This window comes from Aspergillus pseudodeflectus (genome assembly GCF_044049435.1).
Source record: "Aspergillus pseudodeflectus strain CBS 756.74 chromosome Unknown BJX68scaffold_42, whole genome shotgun sequence".
NCBI classification, from domain to species: Eukaryota; Fungi; Ascomycota; class Eurotiomycetes; order Eurotiales; family Aspergillaceae; genus Aspergillus; species Aspergillus pseudodeflectus.
In genome coordinates this window covers 108,336-127,463 of record NW_027263818.1, presented here as the reverse complement: position 1 = coordinate 127,463, position 19,128 = coordinate 108,336, and the positions used below count along the sequence as shown (strand labels likewise).

The window sequence follows — 19,128 nt, the reverse complement described above, 5'->3', positions numbered from 1 at the left end:
ACCCTAGAAGCCATGTTTTCTATTGTTCAGACCAGTCGGCAAGCTATGGGAGTGTTCGTGAGGGACTTGTTCGAATTTTTTGGGACGAATATATGTAGTGGCAAACCATTATTAGTATTACAACTTTATCAAAGCAGAATACTAAGTCGGGGTTGAATAATGGCCGGAGAGCAGATGAAATAAGCATTAAGGACTAACTATTGAAAAGACTGACAGATTAACATAGAATCCTACGTAACCGCCGGACACCCACCAACTCAAAGAACTAAAGGCGCCTGTCAATTATCGTACATTCATAAGATGTGGGTATCTCCGCAAATCCTTAACTCCCTTGCCATAACACCAAGCAGAAGTTCCCAAATTTCAGATCTGAGTAGATTAGTAAGAGCAATGATCGAAGACAAGAATGAATGACATACCAATCTAAGAGGCATGCGGGCAGGCAGGCGGCCATTGTGCAGGAGCATCGCAGTGTTCTTGTTGGGAGTAGCCTGCAACTTGCGGTACGCTTCGCGGATATGACGCGGTTCGACAGGAGTGCGGCCTTCCTCAGGAGGATCGAAGAGTCCAGTCTCGCGCTTGCGCTTCTTGATTTCAGCCCCGTTCTCAGCTCCTCCGCGGCGGTTTTTCTCGCGGTCTTCGCGCTCCTTGACCTTGAGAGCTTCCTCGGTCAGAGTCTGTACAATCTCGAAGGTCAAGAAACCAAGAATATCGACAATGTCATCGTTGGGTTTCGACTCGGTAACAATTCCAAAACCAGCCCACTCTCTAAAACGCTTGCTCTTGCGGTAGGTAAAGGACGCCTGTCGACACTCAGACCAAAAGACGTATTCCTCACGGGTCATGTTCTTGGTTCTTTCGTCAGCGGCAGCGAGGCGCTGGAGGGTGGCGTAATTTTGCTCCTCTTCCTCCTCATCTTCTTCATCTTCCCTCTCGGGAACTTGAATGGAGTAAAAACTGTTGACATCCCAAGCAAGTCCAACACGAGCTCTCTTGTTCTTGGGCTTGGATGCGACATCCTGGGGACCTGCGACAACCCCGCCGGCGATCGGGTCATCAGCTCCTGCAAAATCGGCGGCATCAGCGCCTCCTTTGTCGTCGGAGTCTTTCACATTCTTGCGGACATCCTTCCAAGATAGAAAAGTTTTCAGGCGCGACACTTTGGCCTTGTCATGACGAATGAGAAAGATCAGATCATCTGTAGAGATAGATCGAACCCCACGACGAGTCGCTAGGGCGGTGCTACGAGCAAGCTGAATACTGGGTTAGCACATATCAAAAACCAAGAGGGAGAGAGTAACGTACGATTTCAACAACCTGTTGGCGCACAATGTCCTCAATAAGAGTAGTGGTTTCAACAGAGGCTTCGGCGGTCTCTCCAGAGACGAACATCATCTGGCGAAAGAAGTGAGTCTGTCTGTCTGCAAACATTTCCGCGTTTATGATTTCATCGTCGGACGAGCCTCCATCTTCAATTTGGCTGCTGCCAGCTTGTGACTCAGTAAAGCTCAAGGCCACCGAGGAATGACTGCTTGAGGACTCATCCGATTCACCACGGTAAGAGAGGCTGTTTTCAGTCTCCGAGTCTAGAGTCTCTGTCCTCTGAGGACTAGAGGGGCGCTCCTCGAAGTCCATGCTTTTTAAAGTGAAGAACAGTGTGAAGGCTGGGAAATGGTGCTGGGGGAAGACAGCAAAACAACACAGAAATAAACCCCCATTCACTTGGGTAGCAGAGTGTGTGTTGTTTTCTTAGAAGCAAGCCAATGCGACATTGACGTTGCTGCTAAGGCCATGACTTGATGTTCATGGAGATATCATAGTACCAGGACAAACCACTTGAAGCAGAGAAAGTGACAAAGCCCCATCCGCTCTCAACCCAAAGAGGCGCAAAGAGCCCCTCCAGAACTACTAAAAGAATGATGCTTACCTGCTGGATTTCCTGCCGATACTTCGGAGTACGATCGGAAGACATGTTGAAGCTTCTTGAGCGATTTCAGACTCGATATCCCAGACAAAACTGACAGGCAAACGGTTCAAATTTAGCTGGCACTCCCAAGACAGCACTGTAGCCTATCGGGAACCGGTGAAGGTCATTCTGAAGGAGTAGTATATTTCAAGTATGAGAAACCTGTAGTGGTCAACGCCTGTCCAAATGAGGAGCCTCGTATTAACTGTTTCTCCGGCTTCCGGCTTCTGCTCGATTTCACATGGTGGGGGTCCAATTTTTGAAAACAATAACTTATTACTGTTTCAATTGTTGCCCTCAAGTATACAATATGCTTTACCTTGTGGGACTCGGTCTTGCGGACGAAACCGATATTACCGTCCGAGGCTTGGAGGTGGTGAAAAGGGCTGAACGGGTTTACCTCGAAGCATACACCAGCATTCTGCTTGTCGACAAAGCGAGATTAGTGAGATCACCAGCACCGGATACCGTCTGCCTCTGGAGTGGCTTTTGTTAACTAACAATGAATCGCTTCAGTAGGAAGCTTTCTATGGACGAGAAGTTATTGAAGCCGACCGAGAGCTCGTCGAGACTGGTAGCGACGATATCCTTGCGAATGCGGACAAGGTCGATGTAGCTTTTCTCGTGGTCGGAGATCCCTTCGGGTATGTTGCTGCTGCGCGCCTTTCCTACCTTCGTGTCTGACATTTTTTGCCTGACAGAGCTACGACGCATACCGACCTCGTACTCCGCGCGCGCGAGCTAGGAATCGAATCGAAAGTTATCCCTAACGCATCGATTATGTCCGGTATCGGCTGCACGGGTCTACAGCTGTACAATTTCGGACAAACAGTAAGCATGGTATTCTTCACAGAGACTTGGAAACCGTCCTCCTACTATGACCGAGTCAAGGAGAACGTGCAGCTCGGGCTGCATACTCTCGTTCTACTGGACATCAAGGTCAAGGAACAATCCCTGGAGAACATGGCGCGAGGACGCTTGATCTACGAACCCCCGAGGTACATGACGGTTGCACAATGCGCCAGTCAGATGCTCGAAACCGAAAAAGAGCGCAAGGAGGGTGTTTGGGGCCCAGACAGTCTCGCCGTGGGCGCCGCCCGAGTTGGAGCAGCCGATCAGAAATTGGTCGCAGGAACACTGTCAGAGTTGAGCCAGGTCGACATGGGCCGACCGCTACACAGTCTGGTTCTCTTGGGTCGGAGAGCGCATGACTTGGAAAAGGACTATATTCGACAATTCGCAGTGGACGGGGCTACGTTTGACGCGGGCTGGCAGAAAGGCGGATATGGGTCCAATTAAGAAAAAGAAAAAGATATCACAAAAATACAAAATATCCGCCCCACGTAATCTGAAATATACCGAGACGAAGACTCCCACAGACACCGAAATCCAGCGCGTTGACAAAACCCAATCCTTTTGTTTGACTCCTCATCACTCGTAATATAACTCGTACAACCATCACGAAGACCTCTTGGTAAAAAACCGTGTAAATGACTCGGGAAGCCGTATCTGAAAAAGCCACAGACGGAGTTAGCCATGCGCTCATGGTGAGAGAGGTCTTGACTGGATGAGAACATACCGTAGGGGTCGATGGGGCCTCGCTCGAATTTGAATGCGAGTTCCTATCCCGATCATAGTCATAATTATCGTCGTAATCTTCATCTTCCTCCATGATATCATCATCATACTCTTCCCCCTCTTCATGAGGATAGTATCGTTCAGGATCCCCGTTATACACAATCCACCAGCCTATCCGCTCCCCAGCGGCATACTTGTCTCGGAACTCAGTCAACGCCTTGTCCCCAGCAGCATCCAAAGGATTCTCCTGAAATATATCCGTATTCCAGGACGTCCCTGCAGTCGCCGCTCCTTCTTCAGGGATACTGATCACTTTGGCGCCGACATATGCGTATGGTTTGCTCACAGCGTCGTCGCTCTCGTCTTCGGGGTCGTATTGTTCGATGAACCGTAGCTCGGGGAGATTGGCGACAATGCCAGGGTCTGTCTTCGAAAACGAGTCGATGAGCAACTTGTTCGTAATCGGCTTCTGGACGTATTCGGCAGTTGCGTCTTCGAGGTTATGCAGGACGATGTAGACTCGAATGCCGGTAAACCCAGCCCGAGGCCATCGGAAGCCGTAGAGCATGTAGACCGGCATGGCGAGAGAGAGGACGGAAGAAGGTCCTGGCCGGCCGAGAAGAAAGAGCCCAGATGACCTTTTGAGATTCCCGAGGAATCATATTAATTATCTGGAAGATGGGACGTCGTTGTAACCATGCTGTGGCGCAACCTCGTATGGAACTCGGCAGGTTGTGTCGGTTTGATCCCTCAATCGACGCAACGGTCCTTGGCGTTTTCTGTCAAACTATATTTAACCTTATCGGGAATCCATGTCGCACTGGGCTTTTTTCTTGGGCACAATGACCTTGTTTCTGGATTGGAATGAATAGTTATATAGACAGGATAGTACTACAGTTGTTTGTCCACGAGTGCAGAGCCGGCCTAGACTTGCATTAGATTTGAATAGTGTTCCCAATAATAGAGTTGATAGGACAAAAAACGTTGAGGGCGGTCTGAGACGGCAGTATGGCGCGATTAGCCCCCCGATGCGGAGTGATTGCGAGCTTCCGAGACGATAGCTACACTCCTCCGTGGTTCTTGCTCGGAGCTCTGCGAACCATCATCACGATGGTTTTGTCTTTCATCATAGTCCAGAATCGCCAGTATGCTTCCATCCTAGCGCTGGATCATCTCAACTCCCGGCCGCCGCTAACAATGATTGGAATAGGGGCAAAACTCGCCTTGCGAAATGGTATGCGCCCTATAGCGTAAGTCTTCCAACCCCTGTTATCCATGGATGTGTATCTCATGACAGTTCTTTGTATAGGATGAGGAGAAAGTAAAACTCAAAGGAGAGGTTCGTCCCCCCGGCCCCGTCGCAGCTCCGATACCCCGCGGTTCCCGTCCATTGCGGAGGATTAACATCCCCAGGTTCATCGATTAGTGGCCCCCCGAGACCAGAAATACCAATCGAACTTTGTGGAATTCAAGCGAAGTACAAAGATCGTATACCGAAGATACGCAGGCCTATTCTTCTGCGCATGTGTTGATGCGACGGACAATGAGTTGGCCTACCTCGAAGCAATCCATTTCTTCGTTGAGGTCTTGGATCAATTTTTTGGCAATGTGTGCGAGTTAGATCTGGTTTTCAACTTTTACAAGGTGCGTTGTCAGCTGTAGCGTGGTTGGTTGCGGCACAGTGTTGTCAAAAGGGGGCGTTGTACAACCGGCTAACCGTACAATACTTTATAGGTGTATGCGATCCTGGACGAGGTTTTCCTTGCAGGTGAAATCGAAGAGACCAGCAAGCAAGTTGTCCTGACAAGATTAGAGCACCTGGACAAGCTAGAGTGACGTTGGTCATCTTCGAGCGGATGCGAATATTCTTTGCCTGCATACTTGAAACTTTGCATGAGCGGCCATTGGATTTGGCCACCACTGGAGTTATAGGAGTCTTTTGCTTATCATATTTTCGAGCGTTCCTCTCACACACACGGCAACTAGGCTGATATACCTGCTGATTCCTCATTGTCAATACCCTTTTTAAATTTCCACATACCTTGGCTCAGCAGCCGGAGCCCGCGCACTCCGCACAACACTTTGCGCCCTCCACCTTCTCAATACGAGGGATTTTAAACGGTCAAATAACAACGACGGATCACTGAGTCCTTGGGGAGAGGGCAAATCAAAACCATCCGATTGCCTGCTGCCTGGAGGCCAACAACCGAAACTATTGCCGTGTCTCAGACAAGCTTTTTCAAAACTGCAGTAGAGTCTCCATATCAGCCCTAGGAGTATGGCTTCAGGGGCGATCAATGGCGCAATAATGTAGCCTATTTATGAGAAGTGAGGTTAAAAGAAGCTCTGGGGACGGTTGGTCCCTGGAAGGAAAAAGTGGTTGCTCTTACCCAGAGTGGGTAAAGTCAAAAGTGAGGTGATCGCGAGCATCGATTGCGAGAGTATCACCAAAGGTGACAACATCGCTTGGCAACAATACTTTAAAAGCACTACATCGCACAATCGGGCCCCTTTCTTTTCTTCTCTTCGAGAGTGCTTGGGCTTCTGAAGTCCTTATCTTGACGTTTGAGTCTCGCAAGCTTTCACCGTCGTTCCTATCCAGTCAATTGGTGGCCTGTTCACTGCTTTACACTTCCGAGCGTCCAACTCTCCCAGTGAACGAGGACTCAACATGATTTGAGCACTACTAGTACTCATATGGCATTATAGGTTGTTAACGGCGCATCATACTCCGTACTAGGCATACTTCACCCTCCAAAGCCGAGTGGAAAAGGAGTCCAACAGCACAGTGAAGCTTCGGAAGCTGCGTCGCTGGAGACATCACAGGCAATTTCGCCTCGACGCTGAATTTTGAAAACAGTCCGTCTCTGCGCCTCGCTACAGACTGTCAGAAAGAGCAGGCACTTGGTGATCCTCATCAAACTCAAATCTTCACTCTTCGTTCTCCGTGACGCACTGGCGACCATGTCTGAAAAGCCGTCTTGGCGATCAAGAACTCGGCAGGACGAGCTCAACAACTCAAAAAAGAAAGGATCAATCGAGTCTCGAAATGATTACTGCCTCGAAACTACTGATGTTTTCCATCAATGACAGCGCAGTTCGGCCCTCAATGCTCTTGCCACAGTGATCTTTGAGAGATGAGTTACCCCTGAATACGGCGTCGTCCCAAGGATCCAAGATTGAGCCTGAGCGGGGCGCATGCTCCCGCTGACTACCTTCAATACTAGCGCCCAACACGAGGTGTCAAACTTTGTTCGCATGGCAGACCGGTCATGGAAGGGAAATATCAAAGAAGCGACAGGCTGAGAAGCTCAGAGCAGCGCCATAGGGTGAGATCTCCTATTATTCCTGGAATTATGACGCGATGACTGCGCCCATGACGAATCCTCTGCGGCTGAAGGAACCGCAACTTCATCTTGTTGCCATTTCAAGAGCTGTTATTTTGCAGTTTGGGCCTTGTTTTAGTCGTCCGAGCCGGCGTGAAAATAACGATATTAAGATTGCCCCCACTTGAGTTATCAAGATCGAAGTTGACACTGGACACTGCAACGCCATTTCCCGCAATGATTCAAGCGACCGATTATCAGATTGAAGGAGGTTGACTGGTCATCGCAGTTGCGAGAGCTTACGCAGTATTCGTGCTTCAGTGGAGAGCTGCGTTTCAAGCGCCTCTTCTCCCATGCAGTACTTACGAACACTTAGCAGTTATGGGGAATGTACGCGTCACTGCGATTGACAGTGGACAAGCGCTGGAGAAATTCCAGAACCGCATTGATTTGCGAGCCTACGCGGCCCAAATGGCGGGTGGTTCTTGGCATTTCCCCATACATCCGTGGGACCGCTTTTTTCCCAGCCGCCTCAAGCCACTCACGACACAACCTTCAGGAGTTGTGTGGATTATCCTTGCATTATGACCACCCATGCTCGGCGATAATCTTGACTTTCCACTCGCTCGCTCCCCTGACAATCTCTGGGTTTTTGCAAGAGAGGCAATTTACTGCTTCTTCTCTTCCATTATGCCTTTCCACAATCCAACCTCGTGCATGCAGAGGTGAGTAGCGGGGTTCGTGAGATGTATACGCATACGGACTACGTCTCGCGGCATTACCGTTTACGAAGAATGGCAGGAAACAATGGCCTTGGAAGAGAGAGTCTGAGAGACGGAACGCACTGACGATCCTGACCCAGCAGCAGGGGTTGTTTCGCAAAGTTGTTACACGTTTGTGATTGACAAATGACGATCCAGTGCTCAATCAGCGAAAACCCCAGCTTGCACGAATCCAGACCGTTGGAGTTCCAAGTGTGAATGCCAGCGTTGCCACATGAAGATTAGTCGCTGTTTCCTTCCTGGGCACATCTTGGTCTTCGTCTCCTTGTTCTCGATTAATATTAATGTTTCTCAGTGAATCAAAATAAATTATTATTTACTTGCAATTCCTTCCCACGCCACTCGTTTGGACATTACAACACTAACTGCTCAAACTTACAACTCCGAGTTGATGACTGATCGAGGATCCCAACACTTATTATCGCTGATCAGCCCAGTCTCCTTTTGACAACTTCAAGTTCCATCTCGCTTTATCCTTGAAGTCCGTCCTTTGTCATTGTGTACCCTCTTTTGAACATTGAAAGCTTTGCCCAACTACAGTTCCCTCTTTACAACTCGCATCACGACATCTACTTTTAGACCACAGCAAAATGTCCTTGACCTACTCTGACAACCTGGCGCCTCAGCCCATGACCGATATTTTCACCAATGACACCTGCATCGACAGACGGCAATGCCACCGCACCGTGCCCATGAAGGTGCTCGCTCTGGGAGTCGGAAGAACAGGAACTGCCTGTATGTTTTATGCCTTAAGACACTCACTCTTAGAAGCTGACCATGTTCCCTATGGCTAGCCCTTCGCATTGCTCTGGAGCGTCTCGGCTATCTGAAGTGCTACCACATGATGTCTGCCAGTATGGAGAACCCGCCAGACTGCCTCATGTGGCACGATGCTCTCCGCGCTAAGTATGACGGGGTGGGCGAATTTGGCCGTAAAGAATGGGACCAACTTTTGGGAGAGTGTCAGGTAAGCACTGTCCTCAAATTCTATCTTGAAAGTAAACTGACACTAATCCAATCTCAGGCCGTATGCGACTGGCCCGCCTGCGCCTTTGCTAAGGAGCTGATCGAAGCCTATCCCAATGCTAAGGTCATCCTGACCACCCGTGAAGTGGACTCATGGCACGCCTCTGTCATGAAGACCGTCCACTGGCGTGTCTCCGACCCCGAGCACCGCTTCGTTTCGAACTTCAGCTGGGCTGCCAGCATGTACTACCCAATGCTGAACAAGTTCTTTGAGACATTTTTCCGTGGCGACTTCCCCAACAAGGGCAAGCAAGTGTACGAAGACCATGTCGCGGAGGTCCGCAGCCTTGTTCCTCCCGAGAATCTCCTCGAATACAAGATCAGCGACGGTTGGGGCCCGCTCTGCGAGTTCCTCGGCGAGGAAGTTCCAGACACTGCATTCCCTCGAGGAAACGATATGGCCGACTTCTTCAAGCGCTGCCGTGGCCGGAACAGGCGACAGATGGCCAATGCCGCTCTTCAAGCTGTGACGATGGGCGGCGCTGTCATCGCCGCCGGCTTTGTTGCTGCTACTATTTTCAAGCGCTTCTCCCGGTGAACCATTGCGCTCATTTGACTTGTTTTATCGTTTCTCTACCGTGGTGAGCGCTGGCCGCTGTCGCTGCGAATTAGCCTTCAACCTATTCTGGGACTTGCACATCTTTCCCTCTTCTTTCACCCAAAACGTTCATAATTCTCTGCACGTCTTCCCTCTTTGTCTGGATTTTCTTACTATACCTATTAGCGGCTTCCTTGGGGTACCCTAATGTGCATGTTTCTTGATTCACACAACAACTGAACCAAATTTCACTGTTCCTCCAAGAAGGACTCACTGGAGCCTGCTTATTCTTGCCATCAATACATAGAAGGGGCATAAAAAAATGACTACCAAATCCTGAATTCAGAGTTCAATCTTGTTCAACCACACTTGTATTATCATCATTGGCCAAATCTTGGAAGAAACCATAACCCCGCTCACTCCCTCTCGAACTTCAACTTGGCCAAGTAAACCCGTCGCAAACGGCCAGCAGCCCAGATATTGGCTAAGACACGAGCAACCACTGATGCACGAATGAAAGCCTGGAGCCGCGCCCTACGAGGCGAGCTACGATTTATCATTCGGGGCCAATAATGTGACATTGTTGTTTGCTGGCTTGGCATAAGCGATGTGCCGCGCTGTGGGGGGTTGGCTCTTGGGAGGTTGTCTTTGGAAACTGCATTGAGACACCACAGGGCAATTGATAACATTGCCCAGTGGGGTTGGCGCTTGTTATACGGTGTCGCCAGTTATAGTTCGATTTTGCGCCTTTTATCTCACTCGGATTTGAAGCTTGCGAGAAGGATGGTCAATAGTGGGCTTTCTCTAGCGGAACTCTAAGTCGCGCGTCTGAGACTTGAGCCTCGAGGGCCTCCTTTCCGGGAGGTACTGCATGGATTGCACCGTAAAAGAAACCGCGGAATACTGGAAGTACATAAGGTGTCAGGTAGAAGAAGACGCAATAACATTTGCAGAGTTCATGACTCGCAGAGGGCCGCAGTGAGGTCAACTCGATATAGTCGCAATGTGCGATGTGCTGATGCCGGACAGATCAGATTACAATGGCTACTACTTTAAGGAATACTACATATCCCCCCTCCCTGATTTTACCGGGATCAAGCTTTACGTTGATTCTGCATATTTTATTGGTTAGTTGTTCTAGTATTCTACCACCTAGCGTGCGCCTACTACCTATAAAGCAGCCATGGTAGCTATGTATAATAGTGTATAATATTAGGTATAAGGTTACTATTTAGCTCTATATTGCTCTGCATCTGGCTCTGTGTCTGTTTCGCTTGTAGGGATTAAAGCTCCGATACGGCTCTATGCATGATGACGGCATTACAAAGAACCAATGGTGTCAGCGTTATACAGTAGATTGAGAAGTCAACTAGGGGAACCCTCCTGGGGGTTGGTTATAGTTTGCAAAGCTGCGAGAGACCGGGCAAGTCAGGTGCAAGCTGCATATTGATGTGTGAAACCAATTTGGAAGGTATCGCAAACCAACCTAAAAGATTAAAGCACAAGGGTGGCCTACCTATCATGGCTCGTACTATTGCATGCGTTGTTCTGTTATGCGCTTTTAGAACTTCAAGGGAGCCTATCTTTCTAACCTAAAATAAAAACTGAATTTATATAGGCAATCAAGAGAAGAATCGCATCGGGGGTACTCTGAATGCATACTTTGCCAACAGACATAGGAGTACTATTTGTTGAAGTAGATAGTAGATACCGAAGTGATTGAACACTGCAAACACAAGACCGAAAATCTGAACCTATTCGTGACCTCCTCCCTCCGAAGCTGGTCTGTGACGACAGGCTGCCGGCACTCTGATCCGCGCAAACTCATCAATGCAACAGAACTGCTGGCTATCCGATTCCAGTAGCTCGTCTCGCCAAGTGGGTACGGAGATTAATGCTCCAGCCACTTTCTTGGCAATCTGTCACTGGCGGTGCTTCATCCCTCCCTCGAAACCGCACAACCACTCCTCACAACATGACTTTTCCATTGTCAACGGCGCCTTCGGGCATTCGTCACGCTGCCTACGTATGCACATTCAAAACTGACTCGACGAGGCGCTTTCGGTTGACGCGGCCTAGACTAACTAGGGCATGTGTCTATTTCTAAAGAAGCTCCCACAGCGAGGCGCCGAGGGCCCATGGTTAGTCTCCTCGCAAGTGGGACGAAAATTGATCCCCACGATTTAGTGAATTACAGATTCGTATTGTCATTTCGGATGCTCAAACCGTTTTTTAGCAAGTTCGTTGTGTGTTTATGATGCTTGATTTTATCTCGCATTTGAGGCTGAATGGAGGATCCCAGAGACCTATTACCAGCTCGACTCGCAGAAATGATGTCTAATTGCAAAAGCTGATGCTGACTAGTTGCAGAAGCACTGCAGTACGTTTCTACCACGTTGAAAGATGGTAATTTCGCTTCCTCGGTCAACGAGTCGAGTCCCAACCTGCCGACGTCAACATGGGCATGCCCGCTAACACAAGTGCAGAATGCAGGTGGAGGGCAGTACATATCTTTCCAATAGCACCAATTACCTTGCTCATAGGACCAACTTTTGAAGCGACCGCAGTTTCCGAGCGGGTGTGGGGCAGCCTTGCGGTGGAATGATTCGCATCCTTGCGAACTGGTTGACGAGGCAGGCCATCCTCCGACGATTCGACCAAAAAACTTGCTAAGGCACTTCAAGCATGGCCGGCAGTGTCGACGCGGGCCTAGAGAGTCGTTCGACCGCAGGCGACGAAGGCATTCTTCGTTTGTCTTCAGCTCCTCTCACGAAGATCACTGATCTTCAACTCTCTCGAGGCCCAAACAAATTCATAGATGCCCCTCGCATTTGCTGCTCGTCTTAATATCATTACGTCGATCCTGCCTCCACACAGCTTGCAGCGTCTTTCTGGGGTAACTCTCCTGTAGATACTTGGAATATCCTCGAGCTCTTGATAATCTGCCACGGCTACCCTGTCTCGCTCTGGTTTGGTCTACAACAAACCAGAGCTTGGGATGGAAAGGTGAATCGCCCATGCACTTCTTCGCTGCCATCCTGTTGGGAGCGCCTGCCCACCTTTGCGCTCGACTTTCCGTCACTTGTGTCTTGATCCTTTTACTCGGCGGGTTACAGAAAGCTGCTGCTGAGATCGATTCGGCCTTCAAATCGGTAAGTAGAAGCGACTGGGTAACAGTTTGATCGTTAGCTAATTTTCATATCTCAAGCGGCCTGACCTTTACCCTCCTGTCTTTACCTTTGAGCGCCGCGTCCCCCAAAAGCTTCAACCGGGCTATATATTTCTCGGTCCGTATGAAGCAGACAACTCTGGCCCGTACATCTACGATAACGATGGGGTATGTAGCCCCGAGAATTCACCTTCACGCTGATGCTGATGAGTATAGAACCTAGTATGGAGTGGTTGGGGTAATTCCGGCCCAGGAAATGCCCATGGCATGCACGTCTGTCAATACAGAGGGAAAGATCACCTCTGTTTCTTCCAGGGAATCCAACAGAATGGATACTGCAGAGGTCACGGTGTCATCATGGACGAGCATTATCATATTGTCAAGACCGTTGTCCCCGGCGGAGGAATGGCTGCCAGCGACATGCACGAGTTCAAACTCATCAATAACGGCAAGACAGCCTTGATGACTGTCTACCAGCAACGACAGTTCGACATGAGTATTTGGAACGTCAAAGGCGGCATGGGCTGGCTGATGGAGAGCGTCTTCCAAGAAATAGACGTGGAAACCAACAAGGTTCTGTTTGAATGGAGATCGCTCGATCACGTCGACCCGTCTGTCAGCTATACATACCCTGGCCATACGGATACCTCGGGCACCGGGCTGGAACCGCGCTCCCCCTGGGACTACTTTCATATCAACTCTGTCGATAAGAACGCAGATGGGGACTATCTCATCTCCTCACGCCACACATGCGCAATCTATAAAATATCAGGCAAGGATGGATCCGTATTATGGCAACTACACGGCGCAAACCCATCTTTCAAGAATATCAACTTCAGCTTCTCGCAACAACATGATGCCCGGTGGCTCACCGAGAACGGAACACATACCTTGCTGTCATTATACAACAACGGATTCAACGGCTTCAACAGGACGCATGACTATTCATCAGGCATGCTGATATTGATTAATCATGTGGATCAGACAGCCACGCAGTTACACGAATATGCCCCCCAAAACCACGACATGATCAGCTCCAGTCAGGGTAACATGCAAGTTCTACCGAACGGAAATGTCTTTATAGGCTGGGGGAACAATGCCTACGTTTCCGAACATGATGCGGAGGGGAACCTGCTTCTATGGGGCTACATTGACAAAGGCCGAATCATGAACTACCGCGCCCAGAAGTTCCATTGGGAGGGCAACCCAACAGATATCCCGGCTCTCTGGACCTATTCCAAGACGACTGACGCCGCATCGCCCACCACCTTCTACGTCAGCTGGAATGGCGCCACGCGCGTGAAGCACTGGCGATTCTACGGCTTGAACAACTCCACCGATAACTACACGCTCATACATCAGTCGCCAAAAGACGGGTTTGAGACCTCGTACACGGCATCTGAATTCTATCGCTTCACATATGCGGAGGCTATCGACGCGCAGGGAAAGGTTCTCGGCAAGTCACGCGAGCAGTTTACCTTTACTCCTTCGCCTGCTCTCCAGGAGTATTGCAGCGACACGACCTGCGAGAACACGCAGGCGTATGGAGTCCCCGGTGAGGAGGACGCAAAGGCGATAATCCCTCAGATTGGCCTTAATACGGTTCCTTGGGTAGATCCTGATGAACCAGGAGTTCATCTCAACTGGGGAAACAAGTGGCCCCCTGCACCCGAAAATGAGCCTTCGGGTGCCCTGAAGAATGCTTATAGTAAGTTTGACTTTATCAATCACCGCACATGATCGACACGTAGCACGAGGCATGTAAGCTAACAATCTAGACCGGGTTGGATGGGTCGCACCGTCCTTAGGCATCATTCTGACTGTCGTCGCCATCTATGTGGTGGTTCGTGTGTATAGAAGACGCTCGAACTCCAGCGGCATGCGACGGAGGTCGTCCGAAGCGCTTGGGGCCAAAGAGTCGAAAGCTTCATTGCGCGTTTCGAGTTTACTGTGGTGGAGACCGCGTCGCTGGAGGCAAACTGAGCCAGCACGCTACTTTCCATTATCGGAGGAACAAGGGCGCATACGCTGAGAACTCGTGTGGTGTGAAGCTATTGACTAAATTTATAGTGTGTATGATAATCTATATAGACATCAGCTCGCGTGCTTCTTGATCTTATCTTGTAGCCAGAAATACGAGGTTTACTAGTACTACTGGATTTGAGACACTTGCCGGCAGATCAGCTTCAAAGAATGGGGCTGCAGAATAAAGTGAAACCGCAGCCGATGACAGCCCACCCTGTATTGAAAATACCGACGGACGGTTGAAGCGGCGTTTTGAGGCGTTCTGAGTGGGGATAGCGTCGCAAGCTCCGCGCTAACAAACTAATGTAAATTGAAGGAACCATGTAAATTGAATACACGTGGTAAGTTTGAGGGGCTTTCCGAGAGTCAGAAGTGGCTGACAGGAGGAATTTCTGATTGATAACCTAGGAGGGGGTAGGAAAGAGAAAGGAAATCATTCACATCGGGATAATTAGATCAGCCTTTTTGATGTGGTGACTGATTGAGCAGGCGCATTGATGATCGGTTGGCAACAATAATTGCCAGTTTCCGCGACTCTGACATCTTGTCTTCTCTCCACCTCCGCACCTCTTGTTTGTTATCTCTCTTTTCTTCTCGTCTCTCGCTAAGATTTCTTGAGCTATTGTTATTGCAGTGTTTATTGTTGCCTTCGGAGAACCCGCATTCGTCTCCCTCCCACTCTTTTCTGTGTCTGACGTCGCTAGCGCCTTGAAGAAGACGCTGAACGGTTCCGATCTTTCTTCTCAAACCTCTCCGCCCTGATGACTGGATCCAATCGCCAACCTCTAGCTTCTTCTGTTTCACCTAATAACAGCAGTAATCCGTCCTCTTCGTCAGCAGTTATGAACCCCAAAAACCGGAATGCCCACCACTCTCGCAAGACTTCTTGGGCTTCCGGTCTCGATAAAGGCGGCGAACCATCCCCGGACTTTCCTTACCCTCAACAACGCCGTCGCGCGGACTCTCTAGCCCACGTCTCAGAGGGCTCTTCTGGCCGCTACGAGGAAGACGACGAGGCGGCCTCAGCCTCTAACATGGCGCTGAGGAACACCTCCCTCGATTGGAATGAGGGCCATGCGCGCTCCCGGTCTCAGAGTCAGCCGCAGATGCCGGCCTTTGATCCGATTGAAACGTCCCCCGGGCGCCCTGGGCCCGTGACCTGGATGTCGCTGCCCCAGAAGAAACAGCTGGCATTGCTGGGTCTCTGCCGCGTGTTTGATTTTCTTCAGATTGCCTCTTTGCAAGCGTATATGTTTTATCAGCTCAAGTCTTTTGATGAGACTCTTTCCGATTCGGATGTTTCTACTCAAGCTGGGATTCTTCAGGGTGCATTTACGGCTGCGCAGTTTGCGACAGCTATTCCCTGGGGTCGGGTTGCAGATGCCGAGTGGGGTGGGCGCAAGTTTGTCCTTCTTGTTGGTTTGTTAGGGACTGCGGTCTCCTGTTTGGGTGTCGCCTACTCGACGTCGTTCGCGCAGGCCGTGTTCTGGCGGTCGTTTGGTGGCGCCATCAACGGCACCGTTGGAATTATCCGCACTATGATTGCGGAGAATGTGAAGGAGAAGAAGTATCATTCAAGAGCATTCTTGATTCTACCAATCGGCTTCAACATTGCCGCTCTTTTTGGACCTGGTACGTCTCAACCCACGTGGCGTATGAGCACTATTAACTTTTATAGTCATGGGTGGAATGCTTTCCGACCCGGTCAGGAGTTACCCACGGCTCTTCGGGCCCAACTCCTCCTTTGGAGGTGAGAATGGTGTTGAGTGGCTTATGCGCTATCCATATGCGCTGCCCATGTTGGCCAATGCAGTTTTCCTCACATTCTGTGCTGGTTGCGTCGCTCTCGGTCTTGAGGAGGTAAGAGTCTGACCATCAGATATGCAATACAAACTAACATTCGTAGACCCTCCAAGCGTGCAAAGGAAAGCCTGGCCTCGGCGTGTTTTGTAAACGACTTGTTTCTCGCGGCGCCAAAGCGGTTATTCCCTCATCATCGCCTCTATACTCAAGATTACCGTTCGCCGACTACGACGAGTCCGGTCCACTACTCAGTCGCCAAAATGAGTCGTACGAGCTTGAAGAGAAGGCAGCCAAGCCTGGCCGACATGCTCGTGTCCTTCCATTCCGACAGATCTGGACTAAGAACGTCTTGAGCACTCTCTTGGCACAAGCCTTCTTCGACTTCCAGATGGGGTATGTTCAGCAACCTGGTCAACACAGGTCGATACTAACTTTAAATAGTGCATTCAACAACCTCTGGCTCCTCTTCCTCTCAACGCCTCGCTACGACTCCAACGACCCCGCCAGCCCCGTCCAAAGACTCCCCTTTGTCTTCACCGGTGGTCTAGGCATGCTCCCCCAAAGCGTCGGCTTCGCCACCGCAATCCTCGGCGTTATCGGCATGATGCTTCAATTCACCATCTACCCCTCCATTAACAGCCGTCTCGGAACCGCCAAGAGCTACCAATACTTTCTCACCCTCTTCCCTGTCGCCTACGCCTTCGCCCCCTACATTGCCCTCGCACCGTCCACCACCCCACCCCCAGGCCAAGCAAACGGAGGCTGGGTGTGGTTCTCCATTATCGTCGTCCTCTTCCTGCAAGTCACAGCCCGCACGTTCACGCTCCCGACGTCAATCATCCTACTCAACAACTGCTCCCCGCACCCCTCTGTGCTGGGCACCATTCACGGAATCGGACAATCCGTCTCCTCGGCCTTCCGAACCATCGGACCGATTTTTTCGGGAGCATGGTATGGCTATGGCCTTGAGATTGGAACAGTCGGGTTCGCATGGTGGCTTATCGCACTTGTCTCTGTCTTTGGCTGCGTCGCTGCTATCTTCGTCTACGAAGGTTCGGGACACGAGGTTTACCTTCCCGGTGAGGAAGAGGATATGTGAAATGGGCTTCCGCTTCGGTGTATATTTATTCTTTTTTTCTCCATCTATTTTATTCTTCCTCTTCCGCCATTTACGCTCTTTTTCTGAGCATCTCGTGCATTTTCTTGCGTTTGTACTACATATATGGTTTGCATGTGCATATTCGGTCGGTGTCTTGCTTCTTGGGCATCCCTATTCTTTCTTGTGTTTAAGAGATACCATTCTAGCTTGTCTGTTACGGATGTATGAAAAAGAACTTGGAAAAAGATGGGATGTGGGTGTTGGTAGATCTGGATACCTAACATAATACATAGAATGCCATGACTCGTCAGTATTAACAACAGCCTTCGATGCTGGGTTGCTTCAAGCTTGAAGGAGAGAGAAAGAAAAAAGATCATACCAATAAGTCTACCGCTTTAACGCCGCAAACCGTCTGGACAGCTCGTCCACCTCCGGGATGCCACTCTTGTCTCTCCCCGCGCGCTGTGCCGGGCTTGGACTTGGGACCTCTGTTGGCGCATTCTTGTCGTCGGGAACCTTGACCCGCGGATTTGGGTTATCAGATCTCGGACCAGGAGGTGCAACGCTCACCGGACTCTTCCCGGAGAGCTTGTCCGCATGTAAGCCTCTTGGCGGGGTGGCGCGAGTTAACTCTGCCGTCTCCGATGCCCGGCGGACAAGCTCGCCTACTTCGCCTCCATCACCATTTCCATTTCCGTCGACATCATCACCACCAGCCAGTACCTCTTCCAGGACCGCGTCAACTTCCTGGTCATCCGCATCCGTATCCTCTCCCCACTGAACCTTGTAAGCCCTCGCGATCTCGATTAGATAGCTCTCCACGAGCTCCGCGCTTGGCGGCCTCACCCGGAGTCCCTTCACCAACCGCTCGGGAACTTTGATATCCGCGAGCTTATTCTCCGATGCGAGCGTCATATAATCCTTCCCGTAGCGGTCCGCAAGTAAGGAGCGAAGGAGTGTGAGTTCACGCACTTCGCTAGGGAAGCGAGACCAGGCGTAGAATATGGCTGTTGCGGCTTCGTCAAGCGCCGGATCGAGGTAGAATGTGTCTCCCGAGTTTGCAACTGCGGCTTCGGAGTCCGATGGAGTAGGTTGATCCTGCCCTTGCGCCTGCTGTTGCGGTTGTGGTTGCGCTTGCGCTTGCGCAGCCTTCTTCCCCCCAAAGAACCCAAAGAGACCCCCTCCCCCGCCACCCGGCTTTGGATCCTCAGCCATCGCCCCCTTCCCTCTTGCATGATTATACGCAACAGCCTCATCCCTCACCCTCACCCTCATCCGCTGCCCAGCCTCGCCAAACGCCAGCTGATCGAGCACGCCCGCTCTCGCGAGTAGAAGCTCACAATACAGCTCGACCATCTCCATGACCTCAATGGCAATGTCCGTCGCAATGACATTCTCGACGCGGATGCGGGCGCTTGCGTCGCGATTGTTTTCGAGTAAAGAGGCGAGGTCACGGCGTTGCACAACGGAGGATGCGGTGGATTTCTTTTGGAGGAGGCGGAGGCGCGGAATCAGGAGGTGAAGGGTCGAGGTTAGTTTTGCCTGTGGTCATTTGTTAGTTTGGATGGTCAAAAGGAGGAGAGGGTGTTTGTGTTGTGAATAGGTGAGAGAGCTGGTGAGGTGGTGATGGGATGGGGGAAGTGCGGGGTAGCTGGATTGCTGTCCTAAGGTTGGTGGAAGGGAGTGAGCTGGGAGGGCTTACGGTTTGAGGTGATGGTGGCATTTTGGCGATGTTGTATGATACCTCGCAGTGTCGAGAGAAAGCGAGAAGAGAAAGATGCGACTGTCAGTTGCGACAAGACCAGGCAGGCGCAAG

General features: G+C 50.5%; 8 protein-coding genes across 8 annotated transcripts; 5 read left to right on the top strand and 3 right to left on the bottom strand.

The window, feature by feature from the left end:
• Positions 1–142: 142 nt before the first annotated feature.
• Positions 143–2,109, bottom strand: BJX68DRAFT_243204 (transcriptional regulator SPT3). Its single transcript, XM_071041119.1, has 4 exons — positions 1,928–2,109; positions 1,306–1,395; positions 420–1,253; positions 143–369 (listed from the first exon to the last, which is right to left on the bottom strand). The coding sequence occupies exons 1-4, from the start codon at positions 1,970–1,972 to the stop codon at positions 364–366; spliced, it is 975 nt and encodes a 324-aa protein (XP_070896007.1). The 5' UTR covers positions 1,973–2,109; the 3' UTR covers positions 143–363.
• A 167-nt stretch (positions 2,110–2,276) lies between these two features.
• Positions 2,277–3,265, top strand: dph5 (diphthine synthase; the record flags this gene model as incomplete). The annotated part of the gene is made up of 3 exons (XM_071043300.1): positions 2,277–2,411; positions 2,486–2,610; positions 2,668–3,265. The coding sequence occupies 3 exons, from the start codon at positions 2,277–2,279 to the stop codon at positions 3,263–3,265; spliced, it is 858 nt and encodes a 285-aa protein (XP_070896006.1).
• A 159-nt stretch (positions 3,266–3,424) lies between these two features.
• Positions 3,425–4,124, bottom strand: BJX68DRAFT_269752 (uncharacterized protein; the record flags this gene model as incomplete). The annotated part of the gene is made up of 2 exons (XM_071046426.1): positions 3,425–3,475; positions 3,546–4,124. The coding sequence occupies 2 exons, from the start codon at positions 4,122–4,124 to the stop codon at positions 3,425–3,427; spliced, it is 630 nt and encodes a 209-aa protein (XP_070896005.1).
• A 530-nt stretch (positions 4,125–4,654) lies between these two features.
• On the top strand, positions 4,655–5,380 carry BJX68DRAFT_257186 (AP-2 complex subunit sigma; the record flags this gene model as incomplete). The annotated part of the gene is made up of 5 exons (XM_071043299.1): positions 4,655–4,689; positions 4,755–4,794; positions 4,854–4,883; positions 4,958–5,188; positions 5,279–5,380. 5 exons carry the CDS (start codon positions 4,655–4,657, stop codon positions 5,378–5,380), a joined length of 438 nt encoding a protein of 145 aa, XP_070896004.1.
• A 1,361-nt stretch (positions 5,381–6,741) lies between these two features.
• Positions 6,742–7,698, top strand: BJX68DRAFT_150036 (uncharacterized protein). The gene is made up of 2 exons (XM_071036654.1): positions 6,742–6,873; positions 7,160–7,698. Exon 2 carries the CDS (start codon positions 7,259–7,261, stop codon positions 7,601–7,603), a length of 345 nt encoding a protein of 114 aa, XP_070896003.1. The 5' UTR covers positions 6,742–6,873; positions 7,160–7,258; the 3' UTR covers positions 7,604–7,698.
• A 255-nt stretch (positions 7,699–7,953) lies between these two features.
• Positions 7,954–9,528, top strand: BJX68DRAFT_243196 (sulfotransferase family protein). The gene is made up of 3 exons (XM_071041118.1): positions 7,954–8,387; positions 8,447–8,619; positions 8,677–9,528. Exons 1-3 carry the CDS (start codon positions 8,243–8,245, stop codon positions 9,214–9,216), a joined length of 858 nt encoding a protein of 285 aa, XP_070896002.1. The 5' UTR covers positions 7,954–8,242; the 3' UTR covers positions 9,217–9,528.
• Positions 9,529–12,233: 2,705 nt separating this feature from the next.
• BJX68DRAFT_269749 (MFS general substrate transporter) lies at positions 12,234–17,312 on the top strand (the record flags this gene model as incomplete). Its single annotated transcript, XM_071046425.1, has 8 exons — positions 12,234–12,368; positions 12,425–12,553; positions 12,602–14,093; positions 14,164–14,228; positions 15,115–16,042; positions 16,089–16,270; positions 16,317–16,606; positions 16,655–17,312. The coding sequence occupies 8 exons, from the start codon at positions 12,234–12,236 to the stop codon at positions 17,310–17,312; spliced, it is 3,879 nt and encodes a 1,292-aa protein (XP_070896001.1).
• Positions 17,313–17,699: 387 nt separating this feature from the next.
• On the bottom strand, positions 17,700–19,035 carry BJX68DRAFT_269748 (DUF292 domain protein; the record flags this gene model as incomplete). Its single annotated transcript, XM_071046424.1, has 2 exons — positions 17,700–18,854; positions 19,015–19,035. 2 exons carry the CDS (start codon positions 19,033–19,035, stop codon positions 17,700–17,702), a joined length of 1,176 nt encoding a protein of 391 aa, XP_070896000.1.
• Positions 19,036–19,128: the final 93 nt, after the last annotated feature.